At 40.0% G+C, this 18,721-nt stretch overlaps 1 protein-coding gene across 1 annotated transcript; it reads right to left on the bottom strand.

Annotated features, from left to right (window-relative positions):
• Positions 1–16,002: 16,002 nt before the first annotated feature.
• On the bottom strand, positions 16,003–16,470 carry SCP2D1 (SCP2 sterol binding domain containing 1; the record flags this gene model as incomplete). Its single annotated transcript, XM_081953180.1, has 1 exon — positions 16,003–16,470. The coding sequence occupies one exon, from the start codon at positions 16,468–16,470 to the stop codon at positions 16,003–16,005; it is 468 nt and encodes a 155-aa protein (XP_081809306.1).
• Positions 16,471–18,721: the final 2,251 nt, after the last annotated feature.

Below are 18,721 nucleotides of genomic sequence, written 5' to 3'. Positions count from 1 at the left end.
GCTTTATAGGAGCCTGGGGAGGGCAAAAAGAGCCCCCCAGAGGCCCTCTGGAAGCTTCAGGGCCGTCCGGAGGCTTCCCTGAAGCCTTCGGAGCACTTAAAACCACCCTCTGAGCAAACCGGAAGTCACTTCCAGTTTGCTCAGAGGGTGGTTTTAAGTGTTCCGAAGGCTTTAGGGAAGCCTCCGGACGGTCCCTGAAGCCTCAGGAGGGCCTCCGGGGGGTCGGGGGAGGCTCCTTTCACCCTCCCCAGGCTCCTATAAAGCCCCTGGAGCCTGGGGAGGGCAAAAAAGGCATGTAAAAATGGGGGGTGTCGTGCATTGTGCGTGCATGCGCACTGGGGGGGTTGCGCATTGCATTATGGGTATGGCACACCCACACACGACCCCCCTGCGCTCCCCCCACTAGTGGCACGCGAGCCAAAAAAGGTTCGCCATCACTGTCATAGACCAAACTAAATCCAAAAATGCAATTCCTGAAAATTTGACATTCAGACAAATCAGTCATTAATTTACACATAGAGATATACCATATTTACGTATACCCCATTCAAAAATGACAATAAAAAAGCTAAGATGGAAATAAAAAGACTAGAACATATCCTCTCAGTGATCAATCAACACCCAGATAAATAAGGATTAACAATCAAGCAGAAATCATACCTTAATCAAGGAATTCCGAAGAAGAAAACTACACACACACACACAGACACAAACACACACACCAACATTGGTAGGGCAAGCTACTGTATATAAATAAACCTCCAATCTTTAGCACGGATGATGTTTCCTAACTGTATAAGGAAACGTCTGCAAGCAAGTGATTACGCTCAGAGAGTATCAAGAACTCCATACTGCTATGTCTTTATTATATTTTTGTTTCATTTTTATAGTTACAATAACTTTAAGAAGTAAATCCCCTTCTCATTTTCCTTTGTTTTATTTATGGCCATCTTGAGTTTTAGAAAAGGACAAGCCTGCCTCTATTTCTTCCTTCTGTTGTTCTACAGAATTTCATCCTTGTTTTTCTACTATCATTCCATTGCATTGTCAGTTTTATTGGGCTTCTCCCCATTATGCCATTGAAGATATTAAATGTTTCAGATGACACACAGTTAAATCTGACCTTTATCTGACCATAAGCATATAGTGCCAGAAATTCTTCCTTTTACATTCTTCAAGGCTTTTTAAAAAATGTTTGTAACTCAATAAGTATTACAAATAATTGCACCTATGACTGTTCATGATATTGCAACCTCCTTATCATTAATCCTCATCAAGATAATTCCTCTTTAAGTCCATCTGCTTTGTTTGAATTGTTCTATTGTCTTTAAGCTTATCTAGGTACAAGAAATGTTTTTAAAACTTGTATCAAAATGCTATAAGGTGTTGAGCTTATGGCAAGGTAAAAAGAGAAGAGTCTGTGTTATACTTCTCCCAATTCCATAATTTTAAAAATGTGATTGCCTTTTGCCTTATCATTGGTCCATTCCTGCAGCAGGAGATTCCCTGTATGTAGTTTGTATGCTCAGTCATGGCACCAGACATGCCAATTGATAAAACATATTTATATAAGATCTTCCCAGTTAGTCACCCAGTGAACTGTGCCCCAAAGTGAATAAGATGTCTCACTTTTAGCCAGTGTGAATTTGAGCAATGACAAGGATCTTAGGGAACAGAGCAGGAACAGCTGAAAAATCTTTCCATAGTTTAAAACTAAAAAACTACATACTGAAAGGAAGAATGACTCTGAACTTAACATTGATTCTTTCAGAAAAAAAGAAAAATTACACATAAAAATTATTCATATCTATAAATATTCTGTGCAGTGTCTAGCTTTCCTATCTTATGAACCTCTTAAGGGAACAGGCAGTATGCAAATGTTTAAATAAGTACTGGTAAAAGCAAGGATGTGCAGCGCTTCTAATTCAAACCTGAAAAACTACTTTAGAGTAGGTTGGATGTGCAAGCCCCAGTTATTGACAGAGTAGCCACACAATCCCAGGAAAACATGTTGCGTAAAAGAGGTGCTACCAGCTTGTGTTCCCATACATTCTGAAGCATGTGGCTGTCCCTTTCAATACAGTGCCTCGTTAGTTGGACTTTTAGGATGGGAAACTAGCTGTTACCTGAAGAATGGTGAAGAGGGCCATTGGTTCTCATCATTTGAGTTTTGTTCCTGTATAATGTGGTGAGGTCAGAAAATTTGATCAAGTGAATATTTTATTCCTAGCTTGAAATAAAATGCACTTCCAGTTTGTGTATACCTAGTTGCCAAATCTAACTAAATAATCCCAGAGGATTTTGCTCCCAATAAAATATATGCATATAACAAATGTATATGTGTTATTGCTGTATCATCATCATCATCATCATCATCATCATCATCATCATCATCGTCATCGTCATCGTCATTGTCATCATCATTATAACCTTTGCATGATGAAGTCCTCTTCATTGGAGCTTAGGAAGCATAATCTTCCAAGCTGGTCCAGTGTAGGTTAGTAGAGAAATATTTTATTTCCCAGTCTAGGGCTGAAAGAGAAAGAGTGGCCCAAAGTCACCCAGCCAGCTTTCATGACTAAGGAGGAAATACAGGTAATTCTTGCTTAATTATGGTAATTGGGACTGGCAACCCTGTAAACAGCCCTGTCACAAAGCATGATGTCAGCCTCTGCTTTGCTGCTTGCTTTCGGCTGCCATTGAAATGGGGAGGGGGGGTGACATGGTATTTGGCAGGGGAAGCTTCAGCACAGGAGTGAATGAAGAAGGGAGTGTTTTTCTCACCATCTACTGCATATGCTGCAGATAGTGGAATTGCCTCCAAGGCCAACCGTCCAGCATACCAACCTGATGATGCTTTTTGAAGATGCAACCCACATGACACCTGTGGGGTGTGCAGATTGGACTGGGGGATGGGGTTACTAGGGGGAGGGAATTGGATCACATATTGATATCTATGATTACGCGCGCTTTTGCCTCAGATCTTGCTTTGCCTAGCTGCTATCTACTCATAACCAGTAAAAGTACTCTTAATTCTGAAAAATGGAGTTGAGTGGTTTCTTTCTTGGTTACTGATGGAGGCTGCCCTGACATTAAGCAAGATCTCAGTTTCGCATTCAACCCGGAGTTAACACCTTCCGAGGGGAGTGCAACAAAATCCCATACTTCAAAAGAATGTCCCACCCAGGCAGTGACCAGGAGGACGACATGGGAGCGGTTGCATCTTCGTGCCCTCTGGAAATGGTGCAAATGGCTGGACTACACTTGGAAGAACAATCTGTTTGCCCCAGATGGACATTGGGAGTGGGACAGAAGTATGATTCTGAGGAAACTCCGATTGGGGTCACCACAAGGAGACAGAGGCGACCAACCGCTGCTTGGCAGGAGGTCAAGGAGGAGAACCTTATGATGTCCCAGGCCATGAAACTCTTCGAAGAGGCTTGGGAAAGGGGACGTTTACGTGAGAGTGGTCCTGAAAGAGAAGATATTCTCCCAGAAACAGAGGAGAGAGCTACAGAGGGTCTGTTCTGCCCGAGAGAGGCTGGGAGGCGGTGGATGGTGGTGATGATCAGGATGAACGAGCCCCAACCCCAGTAGCAGCGGCCGCCAGAGCCATCCCAAGAGGGGGAGGGGGCCCCCGCAGACGCCGGATGGCCAAAGTTCCTCCACTTGGCATGAAATTTGGTGGAGAATCAAAGGATCTTGGGTTTTTCCTCATTCAAGTATGGAACTACATGCGTCAATTTGGCAAAGACCTACCTAGAGAAGAAGCCAAAGTAAGAATCGTTACCATGGCATTAGAAGATAAAGCAGCAGCTTGGATGGTTGCCCTGCATAACGCTGACTCCCCCCTACTGAGAGACTATAATAGATTTATGGCTGCCCTGAGGAAACGATGATCCAATCACAGAGCAAAAAGCTAGAACTAAATTTAAAACCTTTACCCAGGGGAACAGGCCAGTTGCTGAATATATTCAAGAATTTCGTGAATTGTCTGTTTATATGTGGGGTTGGTCCGAACAAGCACTGTTGGATGGCTTCATGGATGGTTTAAACAAAGATATATACCAGAATTGTGTAACACCCCCCCCCCCCCGCAGATTGCAGCCCTGGTATGAATTGGTAGCGGATGTGGAAATTGATTTAGCCCGAGACAAGTACCATGATGACAGTGAAAAAGAGAAGGCTACCCCCCCCCAAAAAAACCAAGGAACTTCAAAAGGAGGAAAAAGTTGGTCTACTAGCAAGCCCCGGGCCATCATCTGTTTCCGTTGCGGGAAGGAGGGGCACAGAGCAGCAAACTGCCGCACCAAGATGGGATGTGTGAATTATAAGAACCTAAATGCAGTGTCTGTACAAAATGTTTACCCCCTCCCTCTGATGAAGGATATGTTGTCCCAATTGGGTAAGGGGAAGATTTTCACGAAATTGGACCTAAGGGAGGCCTATTACAGAGTCAGGATTAAAAAGGGAGATGAATGAAAACTGCTTTCAACTGCCCACTTGGTTGTTTTCAATTCCAAGTACTCCCTTTTGGCCTACAGAGGGCACCAGCGGTTTTCATGCAACTAATAAATGAAGCTTTGCATTACCACCTATACAAGGGCGTGATGGTCTATCTTGATGACATCCTTATTTACACCAAAACACGTGAAGAACACGTGACATTGGTGCGTTCAGTTCTCAAAAAACTCTGTGCGGTGGTGCTTTATGCCAAATTGTCTAAATGTGAATTCCATCAGGAAAAAATTGACTACCTTGGTTATCACATCTCCCACAATGGCATTGAAATGGACCCAGCAAAAGTGTGGGCCGTCACCGAATGGGCACTCCCTTGCATCCGCAAACAATTACAAAGTTTTTTGGGATTTGTGAATTTTTATCGTCAATTTATTCCCTCGTTCGCCAGCATTGCGCTACCAATTACAAATCTCCTAAAGTCTAAAGGAGAGGCCAAGGCCAAACCGGGGAAGCCACTAAAATGGACTATGGAATGTCAAGCCGCATTCGAAAAACTGAAGCGACTCTTTGCAGCTGAACCCATTTTGAAACACCCGGACATGGATGCACCAAGCTGACACTAGTGATGTAGCGGTGGGGGCAGTGCTACTTCAAACAAACTCTGATGGGAACCTGCAGCCTTGCGCTTATACCTCCCTAAAACTGACAGAGATGGAGAGACGATGGGCTACATGGGAAAAAGAAGCTTTTGCTGTCAGGTGGGCTTTGATGACCTGGTGACATTTCCTTGAGGGAACTAAACATCCTTTTGAGGTATGGACTGATCACAAGAATCTGGAGGCGTTAAAGACCCCTTGAAAGCTGTCTCCTAAACAAATGCATTGGGCGCAACATTTCAACCAATTCAATTTCACCCTAAAGTATATACCTGGAGGAAAGAACTTCATGGCTGATGCATTATCCAGACTCCCACAATACAACAGTTCGAAACTAAGCATGGTTCATCCAGTCATCCCAGCAAAGAGTCTTGCTGCCCCAATGGTTACCAGAAGCCAAAGCAACTCTAATTTGGAGGTCACAACAGACCTCATCTGCAAACTCAAGGAATGCCTTGAGTCCGATGACTGGTTTAAGGAACATTCAAATGAATGCACCATGAAAGTTGGACTGGCTTAGATAGGCGCTAAATTGTATGTTCCTGCAAGCATGAAGTCTTTTGTGCTACAACGAGCTCATTATTCCCGTATGGCAGACCATTTTGGGTTTGTGAAGACTCTGCATCTCGTTAAAAGACAATTTTGGTGGCCTTCTTTGAAAAAAGACATTGAGTCCTATGTGGCGAGTTGCCCTATATGTGCTGCCGCTAAGCAGTCACCAGAAAAGACCCAGGGCCTGCTTCAAGGTGTGGCCCATCCTGAATCCCCGTGAAAGGAATATCAATGGATTTCATTTTTGAATTACTGGAGAGTCAAGGAAATACCGTGATCTGGGTCGTCACAGACCTGTTTTCTAAACAAGTTCATTTTGTGCCTTGTTACAAGATCCCTTCAGCTAAATCTTTAGCTAAATTGTTCATTACACATGTATACCACTTGCATGGGGTGCCGGAACACATAACTTCAGATAGAGGGGTACAGTTCACCTCCCTCTCCTGGAAGGAGTTTTTGAAATTGATTGGCTCCGCCCAGGGGTTAAGCTCCACCCATCATCCTCAGACTAATAGGGCTTGTGAAAGGACTAATTCTGTTTTGGAACATTACCTCCAGTGTTTCATCAATTATCAGTAGAATAATTAGGCTGAACTGTTACCACATGCTGAAGTAGCATACAACAACTCTGTGCACAGCAGCACCAGTTTCACCCCTTTTAGAGTTGTATTTGGGCAGGACTTTGTACCCATTCTAGTATTACCCCGTGAAAAACCACAAGTTTTGTCCCTCTCCGAGTGGAGTGCCCAGCTCCAACAAGTCTGGCCTATAGCCCACAAGACATTGGAAGCTGCTCATCGGGCACACAAGAAACAAGCTGACAAAAAGAGGATGAAGGAAAGAGAGTAAAAGATTGGGGAACAAGTGTTTCTGTCTACCAAGTTTCTCCAAACCACCCAGAAGTCAAAGAAATTGGGGCCTAAATATGTTGGGCCGTTTCCTATTGTGAAGGTCATTAATCCTGTTTCTGTACGCTTGGAACTAACAAAGTATCTCAACCGTATTTACCCCGTGTTTCATGTTAACCTTTTGAAACCAGTGCACACTTCCTCTGTTTGGACACCCCTACCTCCGCCTCCTGCCCCTCTTCTCATTGAGGGAGAGCAGCATTTTGAGATCAAAGAGATTTTGGACTCCAGGAAACGTAGGAATCAGATTCAATATCTGGTCTCTTGGAAACATTTTCTCCCCTCCCAAGCTGAATAGGTTGATAAGTCCCATGTTAGGGCTCCTAGACTTTTGCGGAAATTCTACTCTACCTATCCCGATAAACCCTAACTCATGTTGACATATATATGTCTAAACTGTCTTGTTCCTGTTTTTTTTCTCTACATTTTTTTTCTTCCAAGGATGATCTCCTTTCCTGACGGAGGGCCAGATGTCAGCCTCTGCTTTGCTGCTTGCTTTCAGCTGCCATTGAAACAGGGAGGGGGGGTGACATGGTATTTGGCAGGGGAAGCTTCAGCACAGGAGTGAATGAAGAAGGGAGTGTTTTTCTCACCATCTACTGCGCATGCTGCAGATAGTGGAATTGCCGCCAAGGCCAACTGTCTGGCATACCAACCTGATGATGCTTTTTGAAGATGCAACCCACATGACACCTGTGGGGTGTGAGGATTGGACTGGGAGATGGGGTTACCAGGGGGAGGGAGTTTGCCTCAGATCTTGCTTTGCCTAGTTGCTATCTGCTCATAACCAGTAAAAGTACTCTTAATTCTGAAAAATTGAGTTGAGTGGTTTCTTTCTTGGTTACTGATGGAGGCTGCCCTGATATTTGATGTCATATGTCAATGCTAATTTACAATGACAGCTGTGCCAGTTAAGTGAATCCCTTGTCATTAGTCAGCATCACATGATCTTCATTTGCGACTTCCTGCTGGCTTCCCCATTGACTTTGCTTGTCAAGTGGCAATGAAGATTGCAGATGGCAACCATGGGACACTGAATATGGGCTGTTGTGACCTTCTGAGAAACAAAGTCAATGGGGAAGCCAGATTCACTTAACCAGGTTACTAACTTAATCACTGCAATGATTCACTTAAAAATTGTGGCAGGAAAGATCATAAAATGGAGCAGAAGTATGATTGCTTTTCCAACCGAAATTTTGGGTTCAATTGTAGTTGTAAGTCAAGACTACTTCTACACAACATTGGTCAGATATGTACTCCAGAAAGAGCAGGACTAAGATAAAAATTAACTGAATACAGAATATAGAATAACAGAGTTGGAAGGAATGTTATTATAATTGGAAGGAACTGGATGGATAAATGGTGATTAACGTTAATTGTCTGTAAAACATGGCAAAGCACACACAAATATTTTTCCCCCACCCTTTAACAGAAACAACAAAGGGGGAAAAAACAGAACAGAGTTGGGATGTGGAGAAGGAAGAGTTGTATTTATAAGGATAATTGAAATGAGGGAATGAAAGAAGGGAAGGCAGGGAGATTGTGGAAAACTCCAGGCATTTGGGACTGAGTTCAGCAATCATAATTTTTTTTATAAATCTCTCTGAGTTCAGTGACTCTTATTCATACAGCGAGAGGATTTCTGGTCATACCTAGGCATCATAAATTCCTAAAACAGTTGTCTCCAATTGAAGGGGGGACGATATGTTAGTTTCACATTCCCTCCTTCGCCTTCTGGTACCTGAAAGGGATGTCTTCAGGAAAATTGTGGAATTATGGATAGAGAAATCTTTCTAAAATCTTTCCTCTCAATGAGGCTGTACAGGAAGGTAAGAATTCCCCATCTCAAAGGTAATTTATTTGAGGGAGAAACCTTCCCTGTGCTTTAACGCTGGCTAATCACAACACATTTTAAATTAGTCCTAAAAATATCAATTTAGTACTTGTGTGTAAAACACAATATTTATAAAGCTAAATCCAACCATGTAATTAAAGCTGTGTGTCATTAACACTTGCAAATGAGCTGGAAACTTAGAAAAATGCAGTACTAAATTTATGGTCTGTACTGCATTAACAAGTTACTAGAGAATAGTTCAGGCCTTTATGTATATGTGACCATAGAAAGCTAAAAATCCAAAGACAGCAAAAACTTTAATATTACAGCATTTTTCCTGAATGTGAATTCATTGATTTAATATTTCTTCAAGAGGAGGAAAATAATGGATTTTTGCATGTCCTTTGATATAACTGTATGTTATTCCTGTCACTACAGCAAAATGATTAAAAGCTGCTTTTCTCTTTCACATCTTACATCATATCATAATGGAAGGGATTCTGTGGCCATACATATATTAAAGGAACAAAAACAATAACATTGATAACATAGTGAGACAACAAAAAAAAAACAGAAACAGCAAGTTGGCTTTTTAATTAATCTCGAACTGTTGGGAAGTTATATGGTATAAATTAACAATTAAATGTACAAGCAATCCATCTAGCTCTACAACAAAAAAGTAACAATATCAACAGACTTATAAAAAGAACTCCAGAAATGTGGACTTGTTCCTCTGTGTTGAAAAAGATAATTAAAATATTAATGAACAATATATATTGGAAGCTCACTTCTGCAAATACCATGCAAGTGTCATGTTGTATACTTCATTTCACTGACTCCTCTCTTGCAAAGAATCTGTTAGCTACTCTCTCTTCATCCCCATTTGTTGTTAACTTTCTTGAGAAACTTGGAGAAGCCTACGGGATTGATTTCAGCCTTTTGAGGAAGGCCAGGAGAAGAAGCAAGCATGGCTGGGATCTCAAGAATACTACTTTATTGTCATGTAGGGTATAATAATGGAACTTTGAAAGCCTGTCCAAATGTTTTTCTGACTCCGCTGATATTAGCAAAGTCAAGGTGGGGCTATTCTGAGTTTGCTTCAACCTCTGGAATATGTAATTGCTTGTATAAGTTCCTCTCTAGTGGTTCTTTCTCTCCAAGATCATCTTTAAATCTCTTCACTTCACACCTATGCAGCGAGGAAATCACCAAGCGGGTCCACTCCATGGCCTGATGGATTGGGAGAATTTGATTTGACAGGTAGTTCTAATTATTTCCTGGTTAGCCTTTGCCAATAGGTGGTGACTAGGGCTCTCAATGAAATTGTGCAATCTGTTTCTTTGTGCCAATCCCATGATGTGTTTTTGTTTACTCAAGAACTTTGGGAGGTGAAACAACAGAAATAATGCCCTGGAGCCCCGTGGAAAAAGTCCAAAAGTGAACTTGATCGAGCATAAGTACAAACTTAATTCTGAGCTTTTGTTATATTAATAAAGGAGTCAAAACACCAATACTTCTCCTTTATGGGCTGCTTGACTGTCAGTCTTATTCCTGCATGGGGAGGGACGAACAGATGTTTGACACCCAATTGTGCAATATTTTACCAACCAAATTGCTCAGATTCCCAGAAATCTTTTTTTTTATTAAAAGAGTTTTGTACAAACAATTTTTCCCCCTTTTCACCCCCCCCCGCCATACAATATAAATCTCATACAAATGCTATACCCCCCCAAACCCCCCACAAAAATTTCACTTTCAAATATTATACCAAATACTTTGCCCCCTCCTCTCCCCCATCTTAAAATAGATTACTCGTAACCCCTCTCCTCCCAACAAACACAATATAAATTTCTCTTAGATTAATAATAACACATTGATCCCATTTTCTAGGCTAATTTAACATCTATAACTCTTAGTATAAATTTCTCCTAGCATAACAATGTTTCATTAATCCCATCTTCTAATTTATTCATACATATATATTACCCCACCCTCCACCCTAACCCTCCCCCACCTCCCACACAAACCCACCCCCCTGACTTCCGCTGTATACCACTCTAACAATTCCAAACATCCCATATACTATTTACTCTAATCATCTATCGGTCTAAACATTCTTACCTAAAGGCTACATAATAACTCCTAGTCTGGTATTTATTCTGTATATAATCAATCCATTTTGCCCATTCCTGTGTGTAATCCTCCTGTTTCTGAGCTTTTAAGAAAGCTGAAATTTTTGCCATTTCAGCGAACCCCGCCACCTTCTGAATCCATTGATCAATTGCCGGTAAAAAATCTTTTTTCCAATGTTGCGCAATCAACAACCTAGCTGCTGTGACCATATACAAGGCCAATTTTGTTTCCCCTTTGGTAAAATCCTTATCTATACCCAATAAAAACATTTGCGGAGTGAATTGTATTCTTTTCTTAAATACATTCTGCATAACCCACCATATTTTTATCCAAAAAGCTTTAACCTTGTTACAAGTCCACCATACATGAAAAAAGGTAGCATCTAGACACCCGCATCTCCAACATTTTGGTTGAACATTTGGGTACATGCATGATAATTTTTTAGGATCTAAATACCATCTGTAAAACATTTTATAAAAATTCTCCCTTAAATTCTGTGACTGTGTAAATTTAACATTCTGAACCCATATTTTTTCCCACGTTTCCAACATAACCACTTCACCAAAATTCTGAGCCCATTTAATCATACAATCCTTAACCAATTCACTTTCTGAGTCTCTTTCTAACAGTACATTATATATTCTTTTAACTTGTTTTGGGCCAATCTCTTTTATCTGCTTAATCAGTTCCACTTCTTTATCCATAAAACCGACCCTGCGATCTTCTTCCCATCTCTTCTGTAGCTGTATGTAATGTAACCAATTTAAAGTAATTCCTTCTTCCAACAGCTGTTCCAAAGTTTTTAACTTCCATTCGCCCCCATCAGCAATAAGCACATCTTTATATAAACAACCCCCGAGTGACTTAATATTCATAATCCCCATGGCGTCTGCAAGATCCAACCAAAGCGGTATTTTATAATCCCAATTGGGCCGGTGCTTCTTCCATATTCTCATCAAGGCACTTCGGAGAACATGGTTGTTAAACACTTTATTCCCAGAAATCTTGAGTCCTGTGCAGAATCTATGTGGTAACTTTGGCATTACTTAACTCTGCTATGAGGGACTCTCTTGATTTGTGGACTCTAAGAAATAGATAGACTACTCTCTGGTATAATCCCTACCTTGGGAGTGGGGATCCCTCCTGTCTCATCTGCAAAGCTGAGTGTATGTGTGTGTGAGATGAATGCAAGATATTATCAATGCCACTCTTCAAGAAAGGGTGATTTGAACAGCTCTAGAGAAGTGTGGTGTATTCCATGCTTAAGAGGCCTGTCCTGGATCCAACAGTTTATGGACACACATGACAGGGATTCAATTTTTTGCACGCTGAACCAGCAGTAATGCAGGCAGCAACCCACCCCTGGATTGTGTTTGTGTGTAATCATAAAATCTTTCTATTCCCATTATTTATATCCAATCTAAAAAAAAAATCCTATGATCATAACATATTTTTAAGCATTCCTCAGTACATGATCTTACAACAGAGAAAATTACAACTATATAATCAAAACATTTTAAAGCCACATTAAATCCTTCATCTTGTCATCTAGCATTTATAAAAATGACAGCACAATTACCAAATCATGCATACAATACACAATAATAATTTATAATGGGAAATCAGGGAGGTTTTAAACTTTGCAAAGGAAATTCGCTGTTCCCCTAGCTTCTGTTTCAGTTTACTATTAAATCTACATGCACTTCATTCAGTGTCTTTTGAACCTCTGTTTTTTCAAAATTAAATGTGGAAATACACTTTATTCTTACTTTCTTACAAGTTTTAGAGTGCCATTGTTTGGGAACCCAGTTTAAATAAGAGGAATCATTCTGATCTGAAGGTGGGTCATTCTGCTGCTTCTCTAGAAGCAGGAACAATTTGTAATGAAGTATCTGTCTGATCTCTAATATTAACAATATTTTATTTATTCTTGCAGAGGTACAGTAGGCAACTTCCACTGAAAGAAATTAAAATAAAAAAAAATTAAAATACTTGGAAATTTTAATTCACTAAATTAATCCATATTATCCAGACCAACAATACTTTGAGAATTTTAACCTACATGAATGTTATGAAAATTTGAAATAAAACCAATAGTCTATTGAGGAATTAACTCCATATTTTATATTCTCAAGAAATAACCAGGGTGGAAACTGTGGGGCAAATTAATGTCATGATACATGAGATATTGTTTCCTTTTATTCATCATTTCCCTTTGTTTGTTATTATAATTTTTGTTTGTATTTTTGCAAATTGTTCTCTGCCTGCCTTCTGGTTTTGATGCACCATATGTTCAAATTCTGTATTTAGAGAAACAAGCTCATGGAGTGTTCTCATGAAAATATCAAATGCTGCCTGGAATTATAGACCCAAGAAAGCTTCAACCACTGCTATTTGCCTTTTCCATGAAATATTATTAGCTTTGAATTTCAGAAAGAAATAAAAGCCAAGGACACCATCTGGTGCCTTTTAAAAGTGACAAAATAGGAAAATAATAATAGAGCCTTTGTGCCATACACTGTTTTGCATTGGTTTAAGCTCAAGAATTTGGAGCAGTTACTATGACCTTGTTGTCAAAACACATTCAATCTTTGCAGCTGAACATTTATGCTGATAGCGTCTGATTCATTGGAAGCCAATTGTTTCATAAGGTACTGTGGAATTTTTAGCTTTACCAGGTACATGATTTATTATTTATTTGATTTATATCTATCTTTCTCCCAGAAACCCAATGGCCTTCTCTACTGTGGTATTCTTGTTCAAAACTCTCCTTACTTATTACTTCTGTAAACTGTGTTTCATGCATCTATTCACTTTTCACCAGTCTTTTGTTGTCATTTTTGTCAACTCATTTACTATTCTGCTTCTTTTAAATTTCATGTACCCATGTAGTTTCATGTCATTTAATCTATTATATACCTCAATTTGAGGAATATTTCATTAACAGTTTGTAACTATAGGAGGTCCTTACTTAACAATACTAATTGGGATTGGGATTTCTATCACTATGTGATGCTAGATTACACTACTGCATCCTGAAAACAATCTTGGCAGTCCCCATTGTATTGTTAAGAGCGGGTTGTGGGTTTGAGCAGCTTTCTTGTACTAGATCCCTGCTTTATGGGGACCCACAAGGCTTTCTTTTTTCCATTCTCCTTCTTAACATATGAATATAGGTACTGGCAGAGATTAACATCAGCATGGCCATGGTATCATTACTATGTTGATGAAACCCAACTGTAGATCTCCATCCCTGGTCACCCAGATGACATTGTCAAGGTTCTTTTCTAGTGTCGGGAGGCTGTGGGGATCTGGATGGGGAAGAACATGCTTTGGCTTAACTCTTCCAAGATTGAGTGTCTATTTGATTTGGTCCATGGGTCCTAGAACTGGAAATTCTACTATTGACCTGTTCTGAGCAGAGCTGCACTGCACAATTCAGATTCAGTGCACAAGTGGGGAATCCTCCTGGATTCACAGCTCCTGCTGGAAAAGCAGATGGTATCTATGGCTAGGGGGTATGGCAGAGGAGCACTTGTCATAGTTACTCATGCCTTAGTCACTCCCAATTGGGAATACCTTGTAGATCACCTGAAAGATTTAACTGGTCTAGAACACGAAAGTATGAGTACAGTAGTTATGGACATTCCTCATCATGCCCTTTTACTACAATTTACTCCCTTTGGAACTGACTTCCAAAAGGTTTCTGCTATAACTAAAAATACTGGTGATCACCCATAAAGCCCTACATGGCATAAAACTGGATTATTTGTGGAGGGTCACCTGCTTTCAAGTATCAGGTTATCTCTCACTCAACAAAGAGGAATCCTCCTGGTTATATCACTGAAACAATTATATTTAATCACTGAAACAATTACACTTGTAAGACCTCAGAGGTATGTCTTCTTGGTGGTGGCCCCATTTTTTAAAATGATCTGTTCCAACAACATACAGTAGACATGAAATCCTGCAGACCTTTAGAAAGTGAGTCCAAATTGGCCGTTCTTTTCAGGTTGAGTGGAATTCCAATTGGACGGACAGAACAATTTTTTAGTCTGGATGTCAATTTACTGCTCTAGTGAGTTTTAATGCACTGTATTATTTTTGTTTATTTATATCCTGCCTTTATTATTTTTACAAATAAATCAAGGTGGTGAACATATCCAAAATACCTTTCTCCTCCTATTATCCCCATAACCACCCTGTGGGGTGAGCTGGACTGAGTTTTCCTTATATTTCCCTTATGTTGCATTTGCTATAGAAGTTTTTTTTTCTTGTACACCACCTAGTCATGTGGTTTGAGTTGGACAGCCATATAATTAGAAAGAGAATAATAAATAACTTGATTGATATATAGATAAAACCGTGAAGTAATAATATATTAACCAGTCAGTCTGGTGATACTTTCAAGACCCATCTTAACACACAAATATTAGGTGCTACTAAAAATTTAAAAGCCATTTTTTTCTGATCTGCTCAGGATTTGTTTTGAATTAGTATTCAAAGACATCTTTAGATCAGTGGTGGGTTTCTACCAGTTCGGACCGGTTCAGCTGAACCGTTAGCTTTGACTGCAAGCCAAGAGCAAACCAGTTCTGTTTCGGTGAAAGTGGGCCCGCCCCCCATCCCCGAGTTATACTGACCTTTATTTTTGCTTCTGAGGCCCAGCTGATCAGTGGCAGCAGATTGAATTGCTGCCCCTCAGCTGTTTTCCTTGCTCCTTTCCTTGTTTGCGATGCGGAAGATCAATTTTTGCTAAACTGTGCATGCGCCCAATAGCGCACATAAAGCGAACCAGTTGTTCAGTCAGTAGGAACCCACCCCTGCTTTAGATATATAAACAAACCATAGCCAAATTCCATGAAATGCTTATAAATCTGGGATGCCTTTTTGTATGCTCTATCCTTTTATATATACCCATTTGATGTGAACTTTTCTCCATTGCAAGGCCCAAATTGTAATGTCAGTTTCTCATATACTCATAATGTCTTAATTTCCCCCCAAAATTTATATTGAGATTACAAAGAAGAGAACCTCAGATTGAGGATTTCCTCATTATAATTTCTTCATAGTTTTTCTGTATGATACAAGAGGCACGAAACTGTACTCACTCTTTCTCACTTGTGTATGAAAGATACACACACACACACATACACATAAAGAGAATAAACGATGGGGATTTTCTCCAGTATATCATGACTACTCATGACTGAGCTGCACCTTCCCTGCTGTTGAAACAATGGCATGTCTTAAAAGGTGAATTTGTGAGAGAGAAAAAAATTAGTATACTATTTATCAGTCTGATACACTAGAGAGTTCAAATATCTTTAAAGGAAATGTAAACTTGAACAGTTATGTTTTCCATTAAAATACTCCACATTTTAATCTCGTCCTCCTCTATAACCAACATCTTGACTAAAGAGAAAAAGAGAACTGTAATTGCCAGGAAGGAAGGACTTCAGATCTTTGCATACTCTTTGAGAATCATCTCTAGTTTCTGACCGAGTAGAATATTGCCCTTCACCTTCACTTTCCCAAACAGAAAAGCCTTCTGTGGCTTTATCTTGCCCAAGGCAAGCTCCATGAAATCATGTTCAGAGAGAATAAAAACTGTGTTGGCAGGCTCGTGAGATGCTCCTGGATAGACCTGACCAGAACCAGACTTCAAATCCAGGGTCCACTGGGCCACCACCTTTCCTCCATTCATGATGTCCCACTGAAAGACAGCATTCACCTTTTTCACAAGTTGACTGCCAACACCTTTGATACGGCGACCAATTTCCTCAAAAATAAGATCACTCTGAAGCCCAGGGCCTTTGGTTGAAGCATTTCTAGATGTCATCAGAGGTTCATACAAATCTGAAACAGCAGTTTGTTCACTTGTATTGATTTTCATTTGAAGACATTTCAGTCTTTCTCTCCACATCTTCTTTTATAAATGTTTGGAGAATGAGCAATTGTTATCTCACTTTGTATATAAGAGCTAGGGTGTTACCATACCTCTTTTCACAAACAGTATTTACATTTCAGTAATAAAATGAAGTAGAAATCATTGTTGGGTGGACACATTGTGTAATCAGATATGACAGCCAGTCAGCATTAGGTTTTAGTTGGTTTGTATGCTGCAATCTCATTGGTGGATATACTTTATTGTGACAGGCAAGATTTCTTATAGTTAAAGGCTGTGGGTGTATGCTGCTTTGATGTACATAAGGTGTATGTAGACAGTGCGCCTACATTTTTTTTTTAATGAAGAAATTTTTGTCATGCATTTTGTCTACATACTCTGACTTTTCTTGAAGAATTTCAATTATATGAAGCCTGGGATTTGGCAAAAATAGTATTTAAGTAGATACAAAAAATGTATAGCTCTTTAACATTAAGAAAAGGAAGCAAATTATGCACTCCTTATTGATCTTTAAAAAATATCTTCATACATTAAGAATGATAAAATGGAACAATGTGTTTTGGTATGGTCTAAATTTAGTAATATGATTAAGGTTTGAACTGATTTCATATTGATATTATTTAATTTATTTGTAAGACCATCCAACTCCAGATGACTTTGGGAGGCAAACAGAAATAAAAATGGGAAAGACAAAAGCCAATCAACAAAAGAAATGTTAAACTCAGACGGAAAACCTCACATTTTTCTAAATATCACATTTTCAAAGAGTCAAAAAGCCTGAGAAAAAGAGCCAGATCCTAAAGGTTCATTGAAAGGAGAGCAGAGTGGAGATGCTTTGGATTTCAGGGGATATGATCCCAGAAGGCAGGCTCTACAGAGCCTTTGGATGAAATGTACAGGACCCAGAAAATGCCATTTTTGAGCACATGGGATGGGCAGAATCCATGGGCAGATGATGCCTCAAATAATTAGCATGTAAGGCTTTATAGGTGGTAATTAGCACTTTGAATTGCACCCAAAGCTTTTTGGTAACCAGTGCAGCCTCTGGGGTTTGTTATATGGGCATACTAAGCTCTGCATAATGTTGCATTTTGAACCAGCTGCACAAGTGACTGTGTGGCGGTCCAATTCAGAAACAGTTCAAATTGTGCACAACATAAATCTGTGCAAACACCCTCCTGGCTACGTCTTCCTCTTGCTCTTTGAGATACCTTAGAGCAGGGGTGTCAAACTCAAGGCCCGGGGGTTGAATCTGCCCTGCCGGGTACTTAGATCCAGTCTGCGGGGCTGCCCTGGAAACAGCAAAGGACTGGCCCACGGTGCTTCTGCCAGTGAAAACAGGCTCCCAAGCTCTGTTTTCAACTACCCCAGCCTCTTGCAAAAATGGAGAGCCACGCATGGAGTTTGGGAGCCCATGTTCACTGGCAGAGCATTCGGGCCACCACAGGCATCCCCGACATGAGTGATGTTGAGCTGGTCATGCACATCCTGGCAATGCCCACCTTGGCCTCCGGAGGTCAAACACAACCCTGATGCAGCCCTCAATGAAATCGAATTTGACACCTTAGCCTTAAGCCAAGGACGCCCCCCCCCCCCAGTTTGCATACCAATCTCAAATGAGGAAATGCAATATTGTTTAGAATTGTAGGTAGAAAGTCCCCAGACAATGATTCTCCCAGTATCTAAAAGCCCCTCACTCTTGCTTAGAGTTAAAGCTGATTGTTTCTTCTCCCATTCAAATGCCATAGCCTCGAAGTTATAGATATGATTTGGAATGCCAGAGAGTGAGATATGCAGGTGGGTACCATTAGTGTACTGACATCTGACCTTGAAACCAATATATGATCTCATCCAGGAGTATATAGGAGAAATGGAGTAAACCTTCGAAACAAATTACCAACTTAAGAAGTGCAGCAGCAGAAAAAAGATGACAGCTGATGGAGCTGGCTATTTCTGTCTGTTTCACAACTGTGTCTCTTTCATAACTCTAAAATTTCCCAGCATAGAAAGATCTACATAGAACATATATTTAAATGATATTTTAAATGTAATTTATCAGCAGTTATATTACGTATTCAAAATACGTTTCTTATCTTGAAATACAAGTCATTAAATGCATCTTGAGGCAAAAGGTTTTGAGGCAAAAGTTATTTGCAAAAGATTCAATTCATTTTGGGTTACATCTGAATTTATAATGTCAGGATTTTTGAAATTCTCCTAGTCTGTACTTCTTTCAATGAATTAAATGCATACATACGTAAGAGCAAAA

This window comes from Natrix helvetica (genome assembly GCF_964273705.1).
Source record: "Natrix helvetica genome assembly, chromosome: 4".
In the NCBI taxonomy this organism is placed as follows: Eukaryota; Metazoa; Chordata; class Lepidosauria; order Squamata; family Natricidae; genus Natrix; species Natrix helvetica.
This window is presented reverse-complemented; position numbering and strand designations above follow the sequence as displayed.